The sequence below is a fragment of the Mesoplodon densirostris genome, chromosome 15 (genome assembly GCF_025265405.1).
Source record: "Mesoplodon densirostris isolate mMesDen1 chromosome 15, mMesDen1 primary haplotype, whole genome shotgun sequence".
NCBI lineage: Eukaryota > Metazoa > Chordata > Mammalia > Artiodactyla > Ziphiidae > Mesoplodon > Mesoplodon densirostris.
In genome coordinates this window covers 31,628,047-31,652,696 of record NC_082675.1, presented here as the reverse complement: position 1 = coordinate 31,652,696, position 24,650 = coordinate 31,628,047, and the positions used below count along the sequence as shown (strand labels likewise).

The following is a 24,650-nucleotide window of genomic DNA, read 5'->3' as shown; positions in this document are numbered from 1 at the left end:
TATTGGAGTCAGGGTCTAATTTATGTATTAATTGTTAGCCTATCATCACTAACCATCACTAGCTCAGAATGGGCATCACCACCAAGATCATCTTCAACTCTCAAGACCCTGCACTTAGGACATATTATTTCATCGCCCTAGGCAGGCACTGGCTGTGGTCTGTGTGCCCAGCAGAATGTTGTCAGAGGTGGAGAAGGTTTAAATCTACCTCCCACCCCCATGAATGTACTGTCTATGGGCTGGACCAGACTAGGATGCACGTGAACTAATAGGACAATGTAAATGACTAAGGGAAAAGCCTTTGGGGGCAAAAGAGAGGAATTTAGGACTGGGAACTAGAAGACAGTTCAGAGTCTGTTTCACCACATATTAGCCAAGTGACCTTGGGAAAGTCATGAACCTTCTCAATGTCCCAGTTTCCTAAAAAGCCAGCTGTTGTGGAAATGAACTGAAATGCCACATAAAAACATCACTGATCGTTGTTACCTTTGAAAAATCACATCTTTCTTCTCTGTTACTCCTTACCCTTCCTCAGCTTAGTGGACTCAGTAGGTCATTTAAAATGGAAAAACAAAAGCAGCATTTGGAAGTCTCAGGTTGGAAATGATGAACTTGTGGATAATTGCAGGCGCTACGTTGCTCCCTAATTGTCAGCAGGATTCTGCACAGCGACCCGCTCATCACGGGCTGTGACCATGGGCTCTATTTCTGGAGAGTTTGCCTGGCTGTCGCCTTTATTCCTGATAAATCCCAGAGGGGGAGGATTTTCCAACTCTCACCTGCCTCCACCTCACCTGTTGGGCTCTTTCAGTGTTTCTTCCATCAGCTTGCGTTGTTTTTGTGCTTCTGTAGGGACAATGTTAGAAAGATGTCCTCTGCCCAGGCAGCTCTGTCCAGTCTCCTGATCTTACCCCTCAGCTGCCGTGGCATTCTGAAGGCTTTCCCCGCACACACATTGTCTTTTTTAATTTATTTTTAAAGTAAAAATTGTCTATATTTAAGGTGTACAACATGATGCTTGATATAGATAAATAGCAAAATGATTACGATAGCCAAGCTGATGAAAGTACCTTCCCCTCACGTAGTTGTCATTTTTTATGTGTGGTAAGAGCACCTGAAATCTACTCTCAGCAAGTTTCTGGATTCAATACAGTATAGTTAACCATCGTCATCATGGTGTACATTCAATCTGGAGACTTAGTCATCCTATGTAACTGCCACTTTGTACTCTTTGACCAACACCCCCGCATTTTACCCCTTCCCCCCACAAGCTCCTTGTAACCACCCTTCCACTCTCTGCTTCTATGAGTTTGACTTTTTTTAGATTCCATGTACAAATGAGATCATGCAGTGTTTTTCTTCCTGTGTCTGGTTTATTTCACTCAGCATAAGGTCCTAAAAGTTCATCCATGTTGTTGCAAATGGTTACCTTTTCCTCTAGTTTTCTACTGCTTTCTGAAATCCCTCTAGAACTGTCTGTCGTTGTTTATATAATTGTCTATAACGGTCTATGCTGACGTATTCTGAGACATCAGCCACTTAGGCCACCTACCGAACAATTATTAATGCTCTTAAAATAAGGTGTGCAAATCCTTAGATGCTCCTAGCAGCTAAATAGCAGGAGTTTGATACCACATATGGGTTGCAGAAATACCACTACTGCTGGCTGGTTTAAATACCAGAACTTCCCTGATGCCAGCCCATGCCAAGTCTGGTGTTAGAACTCACAGCCTGAGTGCTGTTTCTCTAGGGGGGCCCCAATCCATCATGAGCTCCCCAGTAGGGTCTGATGAAGCCACTGCAGTGCTAAGCACCCCTCTGAGAATCACCATTTGGAGCTGCTTCATTTGAGACTGTATGTCTTTAGTTATGGCAGCGAAAATGAATCTTTGATATTGTTAAAGTTGTAGAAGGATTTCAGGAATAAAAATACTTATCTAAATCACCCTAATGTATACACTCATACTGGTTGTTTCTTTAAGGCATGGAGAAAAGTATTACATCTCCCTTCCCCACTAAAAAATTCTGTAATTGTGGAAAAATCAGTGTCCCTGACTGGGAAGCCCGCTTCAGGGAGTCTAGGCTTTGGGAATAGCACCACTAACTACCATGAGGAACTGGGGGTTTCAGTGATCATGTCCTACCGATTCTTGTTAGTGCTTTTCAGAGAACATAAGAAGTGCTTTAAGGATCACATTCTTAGTTTTGCAACAGTGTTTGCATATAAAATGGTTTTAATGGTGCTTAAAAACTGTTTATTGGCTGTTGTTCTTAAGTAAGGTGAATTTTTCCCTCATTTACACGATAAATTTGCTGAGCAAGCCCCTTCCAAATATAAACAAATACCCCATCCACTATTAACAGACAGACAGACAGACAAACACACACACACACGCACACACACACACACCCAAGCGTAGCCCCCCTGATAGTCTCAGCAGTTCTTAATTGTAATTAACAATTACAATTGAGAGAATAAGATGCACGTCAGACAAAAAGAATGAAACTCTGCCATTTGCAACCACATGGATAGACCTAGAGGGTTATTACACTAAGTGAAATAAGTCAGACAGAGAAAGGAAAATACTGTATGTTACCACTTATATGTGGAATCTAAAAAATAAAACAAACAAATGAATATAACAAAACAGAAACAGACTCACAGATACAGAGAACAGCTAGTGGTTACTAGTGGGGAGAGGGAAAGGGGGAGGGAATTGAGAGGTACAGACTACTATGTATAAGGTAAATAAACTACAAGGATATCATGTATAGCACAGGGAATATAGCCAATATTTTATAATAATCTTAAATGGAGTATAATCTATAAAAATATTGAATCACTATCACTATTTTATACACCTGAAACTAATATAATATTGTAAATCAACTGTACTTCCACTGAATAGATAGACGTTAGATAGATAGATAGATAGATAGGTAGATAGATAGATAGATACAAACCAGGGCCTGACGCAGGTGAGGAAGGGAGCCCGGTCCAGGCGGAGGCCCTGAGGGAGGGACAGCCAGCCCGGGTCAGCATGGTATCGGGGACAGTAAGGACCTTGTGTAACTGGAGCAGAGAGGGCACCATCCAGGGGAGAGGCCGGAATTGTGAAGACCCTGGGGGACAGCAGCGAGCCAACACAGACTCAGCTCCTACACTCGGGAAGTTGACATCTCCTTTGAGAGGAAGAGAGACTTGATTATACAAATAAATGAAATAAAAATAAAAATGAAGTAAAAGTCAAGGGCCATAAGGAGAGGAGCACAGTCCTGCAAGTACCTGTACGTGGGAGCTGACTGATTCCAGAGGATGTGGAATGAAGACAGCTGACCCAGGGGCTAGAGCAGGGGTGTGCAGACATGCGGGAACCCATAGTTTGAGGAGGGGAAGGCAGGCGGGGTGGCCAGAGCTGGGAGAGGTGGAAGGGGAAGGTGGGCCGGAGAGACAAGGAGGTGGGAGCCAGGCCTTCAGGGCCTTCTGGGGCAGATTAAGTGTTTTAGTCTTTATTGTAAGAACAAGGGACACCTCATTAAAGGGTCGGGAGGGAGGGTTAATCTAATTTACATTTGGAAAGATTAGTCTAACTGCGGTAAAGAGTGAATCAGAAGGGGACCCTAGCTAAAAGATTCTCTCTCGGCCCAGGTGACAAGTGATGGTAATGTGGACTAGAAAGTAGCAGGTGGATTCAAGGAAGACACAGGGTCAGAGGTGACTCCTGTGTTTCTGACTTGGATGGACGGCGGACAGACAGACAGATGGAAGGACGGGCTGTTACGAGATGGGTAACACTGGAGGGAACCAGACTTGGAGCTCAGGGGTGGCAGTGAGGTCGGCGGTAGCAGGGAAAGCTTGTGAGTTGAATCCGGGGATATACTGAGACGCCTTTGAGACATTCAGATAGGATGTCAAGTAGGCACTTATATGGACGGCTCTGGAACCCAAAAGAGATGTAAATTTGTGAATCTTGGGACACATCAGTGGTGGTCGTGAGGTTCTCTGTGGAGGGAGGATGGAGGGCGTCAAGGGCCTAGCACCCAGCCTGGAGGGGCTTTAAAAATGAGAAATACCGGGGCTTCCCTGGTGGCGCAGTGGTTGAGAGTCCGCCTGCCAATGCAGGGGACACGGGTTCGTGCCCCGGTCCGGGAAGATCCCACATGCCGTGGAGTGGCTGGGACTGTGAGCTATGGCCGCTGAGCCTGCGCGTCCAGAGCCTGTACTCCGCAACGGGAGAGGCCACAACAGTGAGAGGCCCACGCACCGCAAAAAAAAAAAAAAAAAAATACTGAGACAAAACCGCTTAGCATGTGCAAAGGAGCACATGTCATGGAGGGGAGAGGCATGCAGGGCGTCCTGCTGGGGGGTCTAATACAATGAAGACAGTGATGGAACAAGGTGAAGAGCAGCTGTGAAACTGCCAAGAGCTGCTTGGAATGAGTAGGGGAGGGGCGAGGGAGGTACGGCCTTGACCGTGAGGACCCACAACTCTTACATGAAGGGGAGGCCCTTCTGAGGTCTGGTTTCCGTCTGGACTCAGGGTGCCCGTGCTTAGTGAGGTGACTAAGAAGACAGTGTGAGCTGTGACCCGGTCTGTCCCACCCGAGTCTTCTCACCAACTACCCCGTCTCCATGGCCCGGGCTGAGGGCTGCACGTCCCCAGGACTTTGTCTTAAAGCAAGGTGCTTCTTTCTGCTAACTGAGCAACCGTGTCACTTCTGAGGGACGTACTACTGTCGTGATCCAGGTTAGGTATAAAGGCAGGCGAAGGTGGGAGAGAGGGGGACGGGGTGAGTGTAGGGGCAAGATGCCCTGGGAGAGGGAGCTTCCTGCATCAAAACTCTGGCAGACGAGAGCAAGACAGAAACATATCCCACAGTATTTGCAGGAAAGAAAAGGGTAAATTCTAGAAAAATCAGGCAAAATAAAATAAGAGTCAGGGGATCTGCCAGGAATCTGAAAATAAAGAGTAGGCATCTCTGACAAAGGGTCCAGGTAAAAAAGTCAGAAACAAGGCAGGACTAAGAAGTTGGCGACACAAAACCAGCAGCAGGAGTGAAGCTTAGCACAGAGCCAGCCAGCGCTCAGCTGAAAGCTCCTTCTTGCTTCTTGCTCAGAAGCTGCCTGGCTGGGCCTGAGCCCACCCTCCATCCCCACCCCCGTGGGCAGCGGCAGGGACCCCAGGCTGGAGCAGTGGGGAGAGGTGCAGGACGCCCAGCACTTCCTGTCGGTTACCTTGGCCCCTCTGCCTCTTGTACCTTGAAACCAGTGCAGACCAGCCCTTGGCAAGACGTAACCACAGGAAGAGCAAGGCTGTTATTTGAAGCAATCAATTATAATTAAAATTAATTTTGAGTCTCCTGTCGGTGGGCAAATGTTACATGCATCACTGTGATTCCAGTTTGCCTTAAATATGTCATCAATATTCAGCAGAAAGGGAGAATTGGTTAGAGATGAAAGATTATCAGTGACAGACTCCATTTCTGCCGCTATAATAATATCTAATCACTTACAGGTTCCGACTGCAAGGCTGTGACCCAGATCCATCGCGTTTAATGTGAAAATGATGTTAAAATATTTGAAGCTATGTAGATTATTTTAAACATAACGTTATTTGATAAAAAGGGCATAAATAACATGTTTCAGGGACTGAGGGACCTGCTTTAAATCTCTAATTACCCCACCTCTAACGTGTGAAGACAGTCACACACACACACACACACACACACACACACACACACGCACGCATGCATATATACACACCCACACGTAAATACATACATATATACAAACACATACATGTACACATATATATGTATATGCATATAAATACATACATATATACACACCATAAATACACACATATATACACACATGCATACATATACACACAGAGACATTTATACACACATACATATGTATATACACATGTAAATACATACGTATATAAACACTATAAATCCACACATAAATACATACACGTGCATATGTATACATACATGCATATGTATATACACACATACATAAATACACACATGCAGACATACATTTGGAAAAGTCCCAGCCGATTATAATTTTTCAGCATTAAGCAATGGTTTGTTATGACCAGGTCTTTATGGGCCTGTTTCTTAACCAAAAATATGATTTTTGCCCTATTTCATGTAGTAAGGGCTTTTTTGAAAGAAATTGGAGGAATAGCAACAGATCTTTAATGCAGATTGAGTTTCTCAAAATGGCAGAGTTTATTACCCTTCTGGATGGGGTAGCATTGAGTTGTGATTATTATATAAACATTAATTGAGGTTTGATCATATTCCATTCATCCATGGCTAAATAGGTTTCTTTTTCCAATTATAAAAACAGTTCATACACATTAAAGAAAATGTGTGCAGTAAAGAAAAGAGGGGATAAATTGTCCAGGACCACACCAAACAAATTCAAACCCTGCTAGCATTTTATTTCTATTTCCTTCAAATCTCTTTTCTCTATGCCTTGAAGTTGTTGGCTTTATTTTGTAAAATAAAAATAGATTTATTGTTTTCTTTCTGATTCCTAAGATGGTATAAACTATGTAGACAATTAAAGTGGTACATAAAATCATAAATGGAAAAGTAAATATCCCTCCAGATTTTGCCACCCAGCAGAAGCCCCATCCCTTCAGTTGCCCACTATGCCTTCCTAGACACATATCCAAATGCGTTCGATTATTTCATATAAACAGACTCTTAGGAGACTTGCTGCTTTGTAACCCGCTCTCCTTCACTTACAGTATGTCACAGAGATCTTTCCAACTAAAGAAATTAAAGGTCTAGTAACCCTTTTTAATGATCGTTTCAGATTCCATTGTTTTATAAGATCACTGTTGATCAGTCCCCTGCTGAAATCATTGAATGGTTTAAACTGGGTGAGGAGAAAATAAATTGTGTTTTAGGAAAGTAGCTCTCAGCATGGATTCACTGGAAAGGGGGCAGTCTGTAGGCAAAGATGAAACCGTTCAGGTGAGAAAAATTATCAGGTCATGAAGTCACAGCAGTAATGATACAGGTGCCAGCTCACCTTTACTTAGTTCTAACTATGTACCAGACACTAATGCATGACTTGTATTAACTCAATCCTCACAAAAACGCTGCAAGGTAGGCACTCTTTTATTTCCATTTTACAGTGGTGGAAACTGAGGCACGGAGGTTAAATAACTTGTCCAAGGTCACACAACTGGAAAGTGACAGAATTAGGATCAAACCCAGGGATTTTTTACTCCAAAGCCTGTGATCTTAACCTCTGTACAACACTGTACAGAATCAGGGATGGAAAACAAAAGCTGCTGAGTAGATGCCAGGGGAATCAGATGAAGGAGTTGTTGAGAAGTATTCGACCTATTTCCAGAACTTTTCCTGTTTCCTCTTTAAAACTAGCTAAACTCATCTTCCCCAGAAAGTGGGTGCATGGAGTTTTCAGTTCCACTCTGCTCTGCTGGTCCCCAAACAAGCTTACTGGACTTGTGCTGTGAATTGCCGAACTCCAGCAAGGGTGTTGCTTTTATTCGTAGAATAGAGTAATTTCCTTTTTTATTGTATTTTATTCCTTTTTTTTAGTTGATTTTCAGTGTTTCAGGTGTACGGCAAAGTGATTCAATTTTATGTATATATAAAACTGAAAATATAAATAGGTTATTACAAGATATTGAACATAGTTCCCTGTGCTATACAGTAGGTCCTTGTCTATTTTTTTTTGCTGTTTTTTGTTTGGCGGTACGCAGGCCTGTCACTGTTGTGGCCTCTCCCGTTGGGGAGCACAGGCTCCGGACACACAGGCCCAGCGGCCATGGCTCACGGGCCTAGCCGCTCCGCGGCATGTGGGATCTTCCCGGACCGGGGCACGAACCCGTGTCCCCTGCATCGGCAGGCGGCCTCTCAACCACTGCGCCACCAGGGAAGCCCCTTGTTGTCTATTTTATATATAGTAGTGTGTACCTGTTAACCCCCAACTCCTAATTTATCCCTCCTCCTCCCCTTTCCCCTTTGGTAACCATAAGTTTGTTTTTACCTCTGTGAGTCTATTTCTTTTTGTAAATAAGTTCATTTGTATCATTTTCTTAGATTCCACATACAAGCAATATCACATATTTGTCTTTCTCTGTCTGGCTTACTTCACTTAGTATGATAATCTCAAGGTCCATCCATGTTGCTGCAAATGGCATTATTTCATTCTTTTCTATGGCTGAGTTATAGTCCATTGTGTGTGTGTGTGTGTGTGTATCTCCCACATCTTCTTAAGATCAAACTGTCCTATGTTCTTGAGAGAGAACTGTCCTATGTTGACATGTATTATCTCACTTGGTCTCCTCAATTCCTGTGAAGGAACCGCCATCACCCCCTTTTACAGATGAAGCTCGGCAGATTCAGATTTTGTCTAAGTTCACAATTGGTGGGATGAGTAGAGCCAGCATCTGAATCAGGGTCTCTGGGTACCAAAGGCCTGTTATTTTCATGTACTACCCAATGTGAACATGAAATGGCTTTGGAATAACCAAGAAACACACCCATCGTAGGAGAGAAACAGGGACGACAGTTTATAACTCCAGAGTCAGGTCCTGTCAGCCTTACCCGGCTGTGTCTCCCAGAAACCCCAAGTCCTTGCAGTCTTGACCGCTTGGTTTTTGTGGTCAGTAGCTGACCTATTGTTAACCACAAATCCCACTGGATTTCCCAACCTTCATACTGAGCAGTCAAGTTCTCCAAGCTTCTTTCTCCTTTTGACCCAGTTGCTGGACTCTGGCCGACTTCCAGCTGGTCGGCCTCCAAAGCCAACTGGGAGGACGGGGTTCAGCCAGTGGGCAGCTGGCAGTTCTGTGGATCCTTTGCCTGAGTGATCGCATATGTGCTTCAGGCCAGAAACATCCTCTGGGCATCTCCCTATAGTCATTTGATACTATTTAGCCCCAACAGAAGGAACTGAGCTTTCCTAAAAGAATGGTTGGTACATATTAGTCTTCTTAATTGGCATCAGATTCAAGGTGAATCAGATTTCAAGAAAATACGGCAGTGAGCCTCCATGTACTGCTTTATTTGCCTCCAACAATCTATATTTATTGCTTTTATAGTCACCTGAGATGAGGGCTTGATGTGAAAGAGGATGTCTGAGAATCCAGTTTCTGTTCCTAAGTCATTCTCAGGTATCTGAGCAGCAGCTTGGAGTAGACTCTTGTGGCTGGAGGGGCGGATTCTCTTACTTCTTTTGCTTTTACTTTCACTGACTCAGCGTGGAGGAGAGTGATACTTTCCTATTTATTTCAGTGCTGTTTAGGACAGATGGTTTTCCCAATAGCCTGCTGGGAGGCAGAGGATTAACTTGATAAGTGCTAACATCCCACCCAAGAAGGACATTTGTGCAGGGACCAGCCCCCCTCATTTCATGGCTGAGTAATATTCCACTGTACATATGTACCACAGCTTCTTTATCCATTCTTCCTTCCAAGGACATTTAGGTTGCTTCCAAGTCTAGGCCCTTGGAAACAGGGCAGCACTAAACATTGGGGTGCATGTGTCTTGTCGATTGATGGTTTTCCCAAGATACACGCCCACAGTGGAATTGCCATATCCTCTGTAGCTCTAATTATTAGATTTTTAAGGAAACTCCATACTCTCCTCTCTGTGGGCTCAGCTCCTGCCCCCGTGTTGTCCTTCCTACCCGAGGGGGAGCCCACTCTCCCTGCTGAAATATCTGCCTGCCTGTCTCAACTTAACACTGACTCATCAGTACTCACACTTATGTTGTCACAGAAAGAAAGAACACCTCGTAGGCCTCATTTCAATAATTCCCAAACATACCTACTTGGCACACTTTATGAAGCATGGCCGTTGTCCTCGAGGAGCAGGCCATGTAGTCACTGCCTCTCCTTCATCGTGGAAGGGAACGAGCCCCTCTCAGGAGGAGACCAGCAGAAGGGACCCCACGGGCTACGAGACGGCAGGTCCTCGAGGTGCCCTCCCCCCCTTGAAAGTGCAGCTTCCCAGGAGCCCAGGGCTCGAGTGGAACATGAGGAGGTGTCCTATGAGGAGGCGTGGAGAAAGTGGGCTCTTCGTTTTTTTTAATTTTGGTAACAGACACACAACATAAAACTTACCATCTTAACCATTCTTAAGTGTACCGTCCAGTGACATCAGGTTTCTTCTGCACCCATGAAACAAGAGCTCACTCTTCCCCACCATCCCAGCGCTTACCAACCACTGTCCCACTTGCTGCTTCCACGGATTTGACCACTCCAGATGCTTCAGATAAGAGGGATCATACAGTATTTGCCCTTTTGTGTCTGGCTTATTTCACTGAGTATACTATCCTCAAGGTGGACTCTTTTATTTTTAAAGTGTGAAATATAGGTATAGAAAAGGGTATAATACATCCATATATGGGTTAATACATTGTGGTAAAGCAAACACTGGTAAAAGCACTAACCAAGTCCACAACAGGACCCTGGCCAGCACCCAGGGAAGCCCCGGTGAGCCTCGCCTGAACACAGCTTGCCCCTCTTCCGCCGTGTTCATTAGCCTAGGGAAGAAGTCATCCTTGGTGCCCGTAGCCGTGTGTTGGGCAGAATCGCTGCTGGGCTGTGAGAGGAGCCCTGCAGGTGGGCGCTGCAACCCTCGTGAAGGATCCTTGTGGGGATGTTCGGAGTGGACACTACGTGGTCTCTGACCACAAGGGGTCATACATAGCCTTGTAGAATCAACTTTAAAATACAGAAAGAGCATGCATATAAAGAGAAATAAAAACAATCCAGTCTACATAGGAAATAGGCTTTATATGTGTCTTACAGGCTTCTGTGTCATGCGGGGAGTGAAGCAATTACATTTGGAGAAATAATATGTAACTGAGTTGTGTCCTTAGGGGATCAGTAGTTCCAGTAAAAGCCAGTTTTCCATTTCTTTGTACATTCATTCCATGGCATATCCTGATTTAGATTATCTACTTATCTATCTATATCTATATACCTGCATAGATTGATCTACCTATATCTATTTATCTATCTAGATAACTAGATCTGGATATAGATCTGCTGGTAAATTCTCCTTGAACCAGTTGTAACATCTTCCTGCTTCCTTCATTAACTAAATAAAAATCTTTGACATGTGTTGCTCTTTAAAAAAAATGGAGAAATAACAGTGAAGTTAAAAAAAAACTCTGTGGGGGGTTAGCTGATTGAATAGTAGAAGATGTTGGGGAAATTCTTTATTTCAAAGACTCTGTTGATGGGAGATGAGAGTGCAGCCTTGTCTGAGATCGAAGTCCCTAATGAGAACATTCCAGAACCACTTGAGAGGCCCAGTGGTGGTAGATCACAGGGACTGGGTGGCATTCATCCTGAGGTTCTCAGGGAAATAAAGCATGAAAGAGGAGGGATTCTGACAAGGAGCACAGCAGATCCTGAGATAGCCTTGCGTCTAAAGATTAGGAGGCTCAAATGCGGTGCCTGCCTTTTAAAGCACAGCCCAGGGAAAGTCAGGGAGAACAAGGAGTGAACCTAACCTCCTTCAGAGGAGCCGACTGAAAGCCCAGTGTGTGCAGAAGAGCCGTGGTTCGATTCTGTTGTAGCATCTTTCATTCGGGAAGCTCAAATGGCTTTACCCGCAGAGCCGCTTCGAGCTCCCTCTGCAGTAGCTGTGTGTGCACTGGCTCCGCCAGCACGTGCGAAAGCAGTGACAATCCACACGTCCCAGTGCCCCAAGAACCCGCCCCCCCCCCCCCCCGCCACGACACGGGTAAACTCTGGACAGGGGCCTCTGGTGTTAAGCAAAATGGATTCTAGGAAACTAGTTCTAGGAGCAGGTCACCACGGGGAAAATTCCTGCCTGCCCATGGGTCCTGCGTTGCTCTTGTCGGTTTGGGCAGCCAGTGTAAAGATGGTGAGAAGCAAAGCACGAGTGTGTGTCACCCAGCACGTGGTGATAACAACAGCTGGCATTATCTATCACTCGCTGTACGCCGGGCTCTCCGCTCATCTCTTCCTGTGTGTTATGTTCATGCTCACCGTAACCCCATGGGGAGGCCCTGTGGACCCCCATTTTGCAGCTCAGGAAAGGACAGCCCAGAGAGACGAAGCAACTCGCCCGAAATCATAAGTGAGGGGTTCCCACCGGCACCCCTGACCCCAGAGCCCACACACGGGGCCACTGCCCCGATGTGTTCTCCCTGAGCAGAGCAGGGAGACACGGCTCCCTCCAGGCTTCGTCCGTGTCCCACCCACTTTATCCCCACTCTCCGGGTAAATGTACTGAGGCCAGGCTAATCGTAAGGCGCAGACAGGAAATGATATGACCGTCTGTCCGGAACTGGTGTGAGAAGCCCCATCAATGAAGGAGAGTTAGAAGCTCGACACGGATCTCCCTCTAGCCCCACTGTTAGACACAGAACGTTCCTCCAAGGAGGGCTGAACCAGAGGGGTCAGCTGAAACGCTGGCTGTCACTCATCAGCACGTCAAGCCAAGGAACGGGTTCAAATCGACAGTTCGTCCAGTGAACTTGGGTCAGATGGTCTGTCACCTGCAGGCTCCCTGGCTCTTGCCTCAGTCTGGGGGTGTCATTTCTCCCCCACTAACCCAAATGAAATGTCGGCAGTTTAGAGGCAGGAGCTCCCACTGCTCTGCGTCAGGGGAAGAGTGGTTTGCAAAGTGCTCCCCCCCAGACCACCTCTCAGAGACCACACTCCTTCCCCCTCAGAGCAGCTGGCCTTTATCTGCCAAATATTGGGTTTGGGTGTAAGCTTTCATTGGAAGAAAGGGCTCCTCGGCTTCAGAGAACATTCATTTAGGAAAACAATTTTTAAAGAAAACCAAAAGTTCACTTTTGACTGATTTGAAAGATATTTGGGGGAAATTCTGTGATGTTCCAGACTCTCATATAGGGGTCAGGGGTAGGGCAGTGAGCAAAACAGGAAAATCGGGCTTCCCTGGTGGCGCAGTGGTTGAGAGTCCGCCTGCCGATGCAGGGGACACGGGTTCGTGCCCCGGTCCGGGAAGATCCCACGTGCCACGGAGCAGCTGGGCCCGTGAGCCATGGCCACTGAGCCTGCGCGTCCGGAGCCTGTGCTCCGCAACGGGAGAGGCCACAACAGTGAGAGGCCCGCATACTGCAAAAAAAAAAAAAAAAAAAAAACAAGAAAATCCATGCCCTTATAGAGGTTTTAGCGCTTTCCTTTTTAAAATTTAGATTTCAAGGAAATTATTGAGATGTCTCAGTAGCATTTATGGAGAAAATTTTCCATTCAGAAAAAATGTTTACTGTAGCTAATTGGTACCGCCATCACGGCCCCTATACAATACTTGGTGTGTGTCGGCAATTTGTGTTTTTGTTTAATCATTAAAACAGCCCAATGTGAGGCAGGCACTGTCATCCCTCCTTCAGGTGAGTGGCCGAGGCTTGGTGATGTAACTGAGTGGCCTGGGGTCACGTGGCTGATGGGGACAGCCTTGCTCCACCGGCCGATGCCCTCGGGGCAGGGGGAGAGAACTCTGGGCCAATGACTGAAGTTAGAACCGTGTCCACATCTCCTGGGAGGCTGGGCCATGGTTTATAACCATCATTTGTCAAGGTGGATGTCACAGGCAACCTTCAGAATCTCAGGGCTCACATGTGATTTAGGGAAGTTGTTGAACTTCCAGTCCAAGAAATCAAGAAATCATTCCACTGTGATTCACAGGACCCTAGGTAAAAGTTTCAAACCTCTGCCAATGCTTCACGTCTGTAAATGATCAAAGAATAAGTTAATGAGATTTCCTGTAAAACACAAAGGATTATACAAACCCTTCCCTGTCTTAAGAGCAAGAACGTAGGCGTGTCGTATTTAATTCTTCGTTTATCTTTAAAGCAGCGTGGATGTGGATGGCCTCTCTGTAATGTGCTTGACATATGGGGCTCTGAGCAGCCCGACAGGTAGCTCTTGTTAATGGCTGGTTTGTTTTCCTGTTGCAGATGATCATTCCCGGGTGAGGCTGCAGGCCGTAGACGGAGACAACGACTCAGACTACATCAATGGGAATTATATCGATGTATGTACCTTGAAACTGTCAGGAAACCCGCGTGTTCTGACACGTAGCACCCCGTGCGTCTACTCCCGAATGGGTGGACACAGGCTGGTCCAACCCCGGGAGCAAACACACGCCCTGTCCCATACACTCAGAAGTTGATGGTGAAGACATGTCAGCTTCGGGCTGGTGAGCTCCCCATGACGTTCCCTGCCTTCTTTGCCATCCCACGTTTCTGTGGACTAAGAAAATGGTATTTCCATTTTTTTGTTAACAACTTGGATTATTTGACACTTAAAAAAAGTCTGCTTGCATATTAATAGGACAAAACTCTCTAATTCCTAATTTGATGATTTACCATCTCTTGTCATCACAGCACTTTCAAGTTGCCTTCAAAGTCGTCTGCAGCTGTTAGCCAGGACCTCTGATGCATGCAAGACGTGTCATTAAATATGTAGGCTGCTTAATTATTGAAGCCTGCTCCTTTGTTCATTCTGCATCATGTTAACTTAATGTCTTACATTAGAATAAATTCTCTGGGAGACAGCATGTTTTCACTTGAAAGAATGAATGAAATCAAAAGTGTAGACTGAAAATCAAGGGAAAGTTGCTGTTACCTCCAAGGCCCAAGTTTACATTAAACAGATCTCAGTTCCCAAGGCATCCTCTGTGCTCGGACTTCATACTGTTTCTTAATCCATCAGTACTTCCTTGCACAAGCTTTATTCAGATATGTGGCTTCCTTTCTTGTCTTGGTTGAGTATTACTAAAAATACTAGCATTACAATCTCTAAGAGCTATCTAAAAATGACTACAAGAATGTTATCTGTAGTGCTTCTTGGGAGGGTTTGGCATTTGGGGGTTATAGATTTGAGGGCTAACGGAGGATTATTTGAAGACTAATTCATATCTCAGTCTTCAAACAAAGACCCCTAGATCCTACATTTGATAATGACCAAAAACATATCCAATCCAAGGTAGAAATTTTTATTAAAGCAAAGTTTCCTCCAAAGGCACATTGCACTTATTACTTTATTTGGGAAATATTTAGGGAGTGCCTCACAGGAGTACTCAGAGGTGCCCAAGACCTTGTACCTTCTCCCTGAGGCCTCACAACTTAGGAGCTGAAGTAAGAAGCGTCTTCACTCTGACACTCGTTCCCTGAGGAAAGTCCAGGAGAACCCTGTTCATTCACACTGCAGTCCCAGCTCCCACAACCGTCTGGGTCCTTGAGCAGAGGGACAGTGTCCAGGTCCCGCTGTACCCCTGCCCCTGACACAGGCCTCGGATGCTGTAAGTCCTCAGCATCTGCTGAACCACCCTCTTGAGGAGTGGCTGTGATCAGATCTGGCTTTGTCCTGGAGGCCATTTGAACTAAGCTTTAAAGAACGGCTGGGTAGAGACACAGAGGAGGGAGGACCTAAAAGTAATGAAAATACCAGATTCATTAGTTCTCGTTTTAACAGAGAAAAGAGTCAGAATTCAGGGCCCCTTTTAACTTAGTCAGTGAGATTTTATTGAGCACCTATTACAGGTCAGTAACTGTTTGAGGCACTGGTGGTGTAACTGTGCACAATTCAGACCAAAACCAAAAAGAAAGCTCTGACATAATGGATCTGATGGTCTAACCAGGAGGAAGAGACCACAAATGAAACCAGTCGGTTAAGTCTCTCTGGTGTCATAGACGGTAGGAGGAACGCAATGGCGGTGGAGTGTCAGCTCCACTGAGAAAGTGGGGGTCTGGGCCGGGGGGATATCTGGGGGCTGAGCCTCCAGGCCGAGAGGCAGCCCAGGAAAAGGCCTGGCTGTTGAGCATGCCCGACAGCTGTGGAGGGTGTTGGTGGAGGGTGTGAATAGGGTGGGTGAGGGAAGTCTGGGCAGGGGACGTCCACGCTGGTGAGCAGCTGGGCTCTTCCTGTGAGCCGGGCAGTCATAGAGGGACTGGCGCAGAGGAGTGAGGGATCTGGAAGCCGCGAGGACGACGAACTGTAGGTCGGCGGGGGGTCAAAGCGAGGAGGCCCACTAGGTGGCTGAGGGTGGCCTGGCCTGGGGCAGGCGGCCAGAGGGAGGGAGATGGGAGGATCCTGGGTCTGGGCTGAGGTGGAGGCTGGGGAAGGAGGGGCCCGCATGCCTTCAGGAGGTGGGGTCACCGTTATCTGCACAGGACTGTGGTGGAGCGGACTCGGAGTGGGGAGGAAATGAGAAGCTGGGTTGCTATGTGTTCAGCTTTAAATGTGCATCAGACATCCGAGGGGAGGGGAGTCAGCACTGGCTGGCCCCAGGGTTTCAGGGCAGAGGCCCAGCAGGAGGTGAGGTGGCAGGACTCCCAGGATACTGGGTGCCGACGGCCGTGAGGCTGGAGGAGCTCGTCAGGGGAATGGGGTAGACAGAGGAGAGTCCAGACACAGGGCGTCCCAGCATCGCCACCAGGGAAAGCAGGAGGGGACGAAGGAATGAAGAGCGGGAGCCATGGCCAGGCAGGGAGGAAGCCAGAGCGTCACATCCGGAGGCCAATGAAGAAGGCATTTCGGGGGTTCAGTTGTGTTCATGCTGCTGGCAGGTCAAGTAGGGGAGGCCTGGGAGCTGCCATTGCGCTCAGCATCAGAGGTCTCCATGGACCGTGCCAGCCCCCTTCTCCCAACACCTTGCAGACTGACTCATACGGTGATGAGTCCAACCAGGTCTTGCTGTGTGGAGCTTACCAGCTGGCAGGAAATGACTGATCATCTGAATAACCCTCCTTAATATCTGTCGTGACTCTATGTCAGACACCTGCAGCAGGCCAGTTGTACAAAAGAATGTGTTTGCTTTGGTTGTTCACTCTTGTAGACTTGCTTTTAAGAGCAAAATGATCTAACAGATATGCATCTAAGTGGTCTGAGAAATTGGTATTTCCTCTCTAAGTATCTTTATTCTCTTTTTCAGCTGGCTTTGGGCATAGTATTTTGGGTCATCTCAGGACAGAAAGGGGAAGTATTAAGGCCCGTGGTGATAATATATGTTACCTGTGTGTCATTTTCTCTAAATTGGCTTTATCTTTCCCAGATATCGAGCCTGTGATGTCCCTTGTTTCCTTCTTGCTTTGGTCCCAGTTTTCATCTTTCCCCCTTCTAGTAGGGTCATGATAAAAGGAAGGGGTCTTGCAGAACTTCTACCTCTTTTAATTCCTGGTCCTTGCTACAGCATCATGTCTTGGTATTAGAAGTGTTTAAAAATGGTGTTTAGTATCACCATTGATGTAACTGCCTATATCGATGTAACAGAATATGCATTAAAGCTTTGTCACATTGCCAATAACATCCCAAACACAGATGAAATGCTATTGCACATTCCTAGCCGGTTTACACTCTAATCAGAGTTGTGGTCACGTTATTTCAGAAAATCCATAAGTTGTTAGTGTTTTTTGCTCATCCATCATCTCGTAGCCTGTGTGTGATTAAGTTACTCACCCACTCCCCGCTGTGCAGGCATCAGAACTGTTAAATTTGATGCACCTTGGCTTATTAAGAGGTGCTCAGTGGTCCCAGGTCTGGTCATGTAACTTTCAAATGATGCAGCTATTGGTATTTGTAGGTGCATTCATTTTGGCAAACTTAGCATGTGACTTCTGTGCTGCTTATTGATTTTTCAGTTTGTCAAATATTCTTTCTCATTTATTTTTAGGGTTATCATCGACCCAATCATTATATTGCTACGCAAGGTAAGTTGATTCCGGCTTTGATGTCTTTCTCTGGTTGTTTGCCCGCTCTGTCATTTCATACCCAGCCCACCCTCCCTAGGAGCTCTGTGCACAGTACTGTAGCCCCGATGATTGCAGTGTTAGCCGTCAACACCTGCACCCTGGTTTCCCATCAGAGGTCCTGGTGATGTAATCATTTGGTTAGAACTTCATGTTGAGATCATTAGAAGAAATGTGTTCATCAGTTAATTATTGAATTAACTCTGTCTGCCTTAGCAATTAATCTGACATTTGCAAAAATTGATATATAGATATTCGTTGAATAAATAGGTACTGAATAAAGACCTGAGCTGGTCACTGCTGGGAATGCAAGCCGAATCCAGCAAGCACCCCTCTCACATTGGTGTGGGTCCGTGGGGAGGACATTTGCACATGCAGTATCACTTAAAACCTTGTGTGCAAGGTACAGATAACAGGTTAGGGAAACTCGACAAGCAAGAGGTGGCTTTCGGGTGGGATGATTCAAAAACAGCCTTGTGGCAGAGGTGAGCTTGCGGGGAGAAAACATCTAATCGAGAGAGACATCACGAGCAAAGATCTGAAAGCAGCAAGTCAGTGCTCCCGGGTAGGAAGCAGTTGGTGGCTCACTTTGGCTAAAGGAAACAGAAAGAAAGTCAGAGGAATGTGTTGGGGAAGTTCATGGCATGGTTTTGTTCTTTTTTAATTTATTTTATTCAAGTATAGTTGTTTACAACGTTGTGTTCATTTCTGCTATTGAATCACAAAGTGATTCAATTGTACATATACATACATGGCGTGGGTTTTGTACCCCACCAACGATGGGGCGGGTCATCTGTAGAGGGTGAGGATCGTGGGAGATCTGAGGATTTCAGGAAGAGGCATTGTCAGGGATGAGTTGGTGAGTCAATATAAGGTGAACCAAAGAAGTGCTGGGAAGCACAGAGGACCTGCTAAGGTTGAAGAGTTAGGGATGAAAAGAGAGTACGTTCTCTCCCTTTTATTATTTTATCATCATTTCTGGTAATGCATCATATCCCAGAAACAGGAGCAGGGAAATCAAAAGGATGCAAACTGCCAACACTTAGGGGTTGGCCGGGGGTTGCCCAAGGGCCAGTCAAGGAGCAAGGGAATCAAGGATGACAAGAAATCACGGATGGAAAAGTCTCAGCTTGGAGGCGGGGAGGTCAGAGGTGTCCAGTGCGCCACGAGGAGCAGGAAGGCACTAAAGGCTTGAGGCCAAGTTCAGTGAATGAGTCACGAGGTAGAAGAGGCGGTCGTAGCCAGAGACCAGAATCCCAACACTTAGAGCAGCAGCAGCCGGTAGAGCTTCCTGCATTGGTGGAGATCTTCTCTGTCTGTGCCATCCAGTGTGGTAACCGCTAGTCATTCGTGACCACTGTTACGCAAAATGTATGCACTGCGAATGAGGAACTGAGCTTGAAGTTTTAATGTTGACTTAAAGAGCTACATTTGGCTTTTCCCCACTGGTGGTGTTGGGCACTGGAGCTCTGGGGTGGACAAACTCTAGGTGTAGCCGAAATGGAGCCTTACCCTCAATCCCCACGGCCACAGCAAAAACCTGGGGACACCACTCGTAGAGTCCACAGTCTTATGTCACCACTTATAGATTCTACACCCAGGTCCAGTGTGTTTCCTTCCCTGGAATGACGTCAGTAAGGTCTCCTTCCAGGGTCGCCTTGCAGTCAGAAGAAACACCGCACGGACAGTGCCCGGTGTGAGCCTGGCACAAGGCAGGCCCTCGTTAGGAGGTGCTAAGGGCTTCAGAGAGCAAGTGCCCAGCTTGTCTCACATCTAGACAGAACGAGGACGTGCTTCCGGACCTCTGAGTCCAACCCTGGGAGCTTCCAAACTGAACTAACCGATGCCTGTGGAGGAATGACCGCTAGTGCTTCACATGGATCCGCAAGGCTTTCAGAATGCCCCCAAGTCAGGGTCATAACAGCTCTGATTTAATACATCTGATGATTATTTGAAATTTGCAGTTTTTACAAATTTACATGAAAATTTTATTGCAAAATGTACAAAACGCTGCTGAGTTCTTGATTAGCAGCCCACGTTTTCATAGAAAGTATAAGCAAAAAATTAAATCTGATTCAAATTTGCACAGTTTTCACTGTAGATTCATGTGACTGAATAGCCAGCAGAAGTAGAGATTGAAACCCCCAAAGCCCTACATGGGTCCCCTCCCTTAGTTCATTCTCTCTGCCCCTCTGTCCCTGAGGGAGGTCACGGTACTTAATTGCTTAGCAGTCGTCCTTGGCAGCCTTCAACCTCTCAAGTATTCATGAGCAAATATACTTGTAGGCAGCTGAGAAGTAGCAAATGTAATGTTTGTAGGAGACCACCACGGTGCCTTTAGCAGAGAAGGGTACCCTGCTGTTCACAGAGCATGGTCCTTTCCTCGGTGCTGGGTGGGCTACAGGTTGGACTCCACGACCAGGCAGTCCTTACATCACTATTATTGGTGCAGCAGGAGGAGGAAGAAGTGAGCAGATTTTTAATCTAATATTCAGTCCAGACAGTACCCATCATGTTATGAGTAATACCTTCAGACCGTGACGTGCAGATTGATAAGTCAGAATGTCTTTTCTAGTGTGTGCCACAAGCGCAGTGTAACTGGTGGCCTCGGATTGCCGGTAATAAAGATTTCTGCTTGTCTGCAGTAATTGACCTGGACAAGGTATATAGAACATGCTCGTGGGTAGCTTTCGTTAAAAAAACAAAAACCGGGCTTCCCTGGTGGCGCAGTGGTTGAGAGTCCGCCTGCCGATGCAGGGGACGCAGGTTCGTGCACCGGTCCGGGAAGATCCCACATGCTGTGGAGCAGCTGGGCCCGTGAGCCATGGCCGCTGAGCCTGTGCGTCTGGAGCCTGTGCTCCGCAACGGGAGAGGCCACACAGTGAGAGGCCTGTGTACAGCAAAAAAAAAAAAAACCACAAACAAGCTGATTCTCAAAGTCCAGCAAAAAGGGTGATGAAGACTAACAGGCAGATGCAATTTTTGAATCCCTCCTTGCTCTTTTTTTCTCCTCTCTATTTTGCACTGAGATGTGTCTTTAAAATCAGTTCACAGCAGGAACCCCTGAAACTACATGAATGGTCCATTTTCTTGACAACTGGTTTTATCCCCAAGAGTTGGAAATACATAGATTTCTAGCAAGTCCCTTCAATGTAGAGGGCATGTCATGAATTTATCCCTTCAACCTCTCCCCCTCCCTCAACTTTATTGATTTTTTCCACCAGTAACTGACTTTGACCTTTGATGATATTGGTAATGTTTCTGCAAATTAAAGGGACCACATTCAAGCCAGATCCGTGGCTTTTTGAGTGTCTTCTTCCCGTCTCCCCACCCTTTAATTGTTTTCCATCTGGCAGCTAATATATTGATGATCCGGTATGCACTTCATCACATCTGCCTGGCCAGCCATTAATACAATTATAACACTCAGGACTTAACGACTTGGCGTGCCAGGGGTCAGAGGAGAGGAACTCACATCTGTGGCTGCTTGTCCCCACTCAGAGCCGGGTCAGAGCTGGGATTTCAAAAGCTGGTTCACGGAGAGAGCCAGTACACAGGTGGGTAGGGTCACCCAGAACCGATCGTAATCAATTACAAGGTTCCCCAGAGACCACCACACAGGCCATGAGCTGGAGGAAGCTGCACACATCAGAACCGCTCCTCCAGGACGATTCGGGAGAATGCCTGCCAGCCACGTGGTGCGAGAACGAGAAGCGTGCTCTTCATTGTTGTTGACGTTTATTTTTCAAACGGACTTCAAGGGTCCTGCTTCAGAGAACTCAGGAAAGACGGTGTGAGGCAGTTGTGGAAGAAATGGCTGTAAGTCTGGGATGGACGTGGCTGTCCAGCGCCCCACCCCCCTGCCTCACTTCCAAGCTCCTCTGTGGGCTGGAGATGCACAGGAGCACGGGGGGATCCTACCCAGAGGATAGGAAATCCAGGGGGGCACATCGCAGTCACAGGGTAGGGCACCCGCGCTTGGCCGGGTTTCAGAGGAGCCGGACGCGGGGTAGAGGGGGAGGCAGGTCTTCATCCAGAGGATGGGCCGAGTAGGAGGACACCTGAGGTCCAGGAGGAGCACGGCCCCTGGCAGTGGGCAGGAGGGAGACCGCCTGAGGGGGAAGGGTCTTCATCCACGGCATCTTGGGTCGTCTGGGCGGCTTCTTGAAATGGATCGTCTCTCAGGATAAATTCACACAGACACACAATTTTACACAGAAGTTCAGGCATTCTCCAGCTTACTAAAATCCAGCCTGAAAGATCTAGACCCCCTAGATTAAGACCCCTGAATCAGAGGGGTTAAGAACAAAGAACTGACAGGTAAAGTGAGGACACTGATTAAAGGGCTTTGAATAAGGAGCATTATTTAATGAAAGGCAGAAAGGCAGGGAGGGAAAAAGGAAGGATGTTTCTACCACCATGTGGTGGTGAAAACAGTGCTTTAAGAAGATTAATTAGTGTGGAATTATCCTGGAGAGAAAAACCTGCAAACAAAGATAACAGCGAGTAACCACAAGAAAATTTGGGATAGAAATGAAGGACTCAGACAACAGGAATGGCAGGGGGCAGTTGTGGTTTTTATTTTACTCAACAATCCAGGTTGCGTACAACTGAAGGATGTTTTCTAATATTAAATATGTTCTAGTGTCAAAACTGTTGACTTTTAAGTGTGATTCCTTCTCATTTAAGAAAAAAATGATAGATACATTTTCTTTCTGTATTCGTACTTTGGGTTTATATAGTACTTTCCTTTCTGAAATTCGGCATTTTTCTTTGGCCATCATTCAGTAAATATTAAGTGCCTTTTATGTACTAGGCTTTGTGCTGTAACTAATTTAATGTATTTTCTGTCCTCTGACCATTTAAGATATTACTCGTCTCATTTCATAAATAGATTTGAGGCCCATGGGGAGAACTGACACGTAGCTGAGTGCCTGTACCTTGCATCAGGGCTCTGCAAGCATCTCTCTAGTGTCTGGTCGGGCAGGATAATGTACGATCCCCACCTTGCACTGCGTGCTGCTGCTTCTGTGGGCCTCACGAAGCTCACCCCCCAAAATCACGTGGTGAATCTTTTACAAAATGAGTCTAGGATCCAACTTCTTCCTCCTAAGTTGTGATGCATCTCAAAAAGCAAATTTTCTATGATACGTTCATATCTGAAAGTACTTCTTAATTAAAATTGTCTTAAATGTTCTGAAGTATGACAGTGAGCGTTTGGAGTCGCCTTGTTCCCAGCTGGGCATCTGGGCATCTGTTTGGAAGACACCCTGGTCCAGGGCTTAGCTGATCCAAGGAGTTAATGCTGATGGTAACAAAGAGACTCTGCATGGCAAGATCAAGGCCAAGCTCAGAACTCTAGTTGGGTGGCCAACCCTGTCGAATTAGCATAATTCAGAAAAAAAGAAACGGTAAAGTGGGTGTCGGGGCACCTATACTCAAGGAGAATAAATTATATGGATTTTAACAATCTAGAATTAAAAAGATGTTCATCTTTCCTGCCCAGAGACTCTGAACGCTCAGTGTCACATTTCAGGACACCAAGTCACGCTGGCATAGACCCAGGAACTGAGAGAGACTTACTGTCCATCGGACAGAACTGCCCTCAGCCTGGCAAGGGTAGTCTGTGTCTCAGGCCAGCCAAAGAGGGAGATGCTTCAGCAGAAGGCTGCTTCATGGCCTGGCATCCACAGAAGGGCCACAGGGTTCATCCACCGATCCACAAGCGCCTACTCACGGCCTGGTGGAGGGCGGGCACGAATCAGATGCCCAGTGGGACGGCAGGAGCGCGGGAGGGAGTGAAGGGACGAGCAGATGCGTGAATGGGGAGCTACCATGTGCCCAGCACCAACCGGGCAGCAGAATACTCCATCCAGGCCAAACGGCACCTCCGCTGGCCTGACACGGTGTCTACTGACCTGGATGGATTTTTAGCTCCAGTATCTGTGACTGTGTCTGTTCTAAGTTAAGGGCTGGTTACCTCCTGTTCTCGTGAACACTTTTTCTTTCAACATGTCCGTAAATCAAGGCACTGTTTTTGGAGACTGTCCACTTTGTCGAAGTCACTTTGCTTAGCTCCACGCTGACTCTACTCATGCATATATGGCCCCCAACTACACCTTAGATAGTCAGTCTTATTTGTCCATAATTATAAGCTGTTACTAATTTGGAAAAGAGAAACCTAAAGCAAATTTCCTCCAGAGACTTTGAGCTAGGGGCAGACTCTTACACGAAAATAATAAAAATGTGGGGTGTGAAGGTTTACAGTGGAAATACCTCCTATCCTCCACTACTGCAAAACAGTTGGAACTTTGCTACAGTGACTCCATTCTGTTTACTTTTCATGTGTGTTTCTTCTGCATTTCATCCACATACCCTGTGTGGCATGAACATTGTTAATAAGGATTTTCAGAAAGATGAATATGGGTTAAATTTTCCCAGGCGTCTGAAGCAGTAATTACCAGTACCTAGAAGCACACACTGCTTCCCTCAGCAAGTTGGGACTTGCCACAGGGTCAATGCAAGTTCTACACACTCTGTAAAGAGCTTTTGTCTCCTGGGTTCTGACCTCCGGGTGGAGATGAGCACTGGAAATTACTTCTCAGCAGAATTGAAAGGAAACATCTTTTTTAAATTAAAAGCTAAGCCCTCAGTAAACAACTTTTGTTTTTATTCCTCCAAGCACCAGCTCTGCGCACACCTCAAGTACAAATTCTCCATTAGCTGCTATTGTTCTTCCTGGCTAAGCTATCCCCGCATTGTCAGTGGGTTGTAGGTTATTTTTGGATTCACTTATCATGTCCTATTAGAGATTGATTTAGAAGTATTGCCCGGTAAACTGGAGTATGCTCGAGTTTCCAAACTTAAATAGGGAGGCTTTGAGGAAGTGTGA

At 46.3% G+C, this 24,650-nt stretch overlaps 1 protein-coding gene across 3 annotated transcripts in view; it reads left to right on the top strand.

Annotated features, from left to right (window-relative positions):
• PTPRM (protein tyrosine phosphatase receptor type M) overlaps window positions 1-24,650 on the top strand; it is a 759,871-nt gene that overhangs the window by 657,995 nt on the left and 77,226 nt on the right. For all 3 annotated transcript variants that reach the window (XM_060119604.1, XM_060119603.1, XM_060119605.1), the window contains 2 exons: window positions 13,967-14,043; window positions 17,683-17,719. In XM_060119604.1, the coding sequence (XP_059975587.1) occupies window positions 13,967-14,043; window positions 17,683-17,719 (114 nt within the window). The remainder of the gene's footprint in view (window positions 1-13,966; window positions 14,044-17,682; window positions 17,720-24,650) is intronic.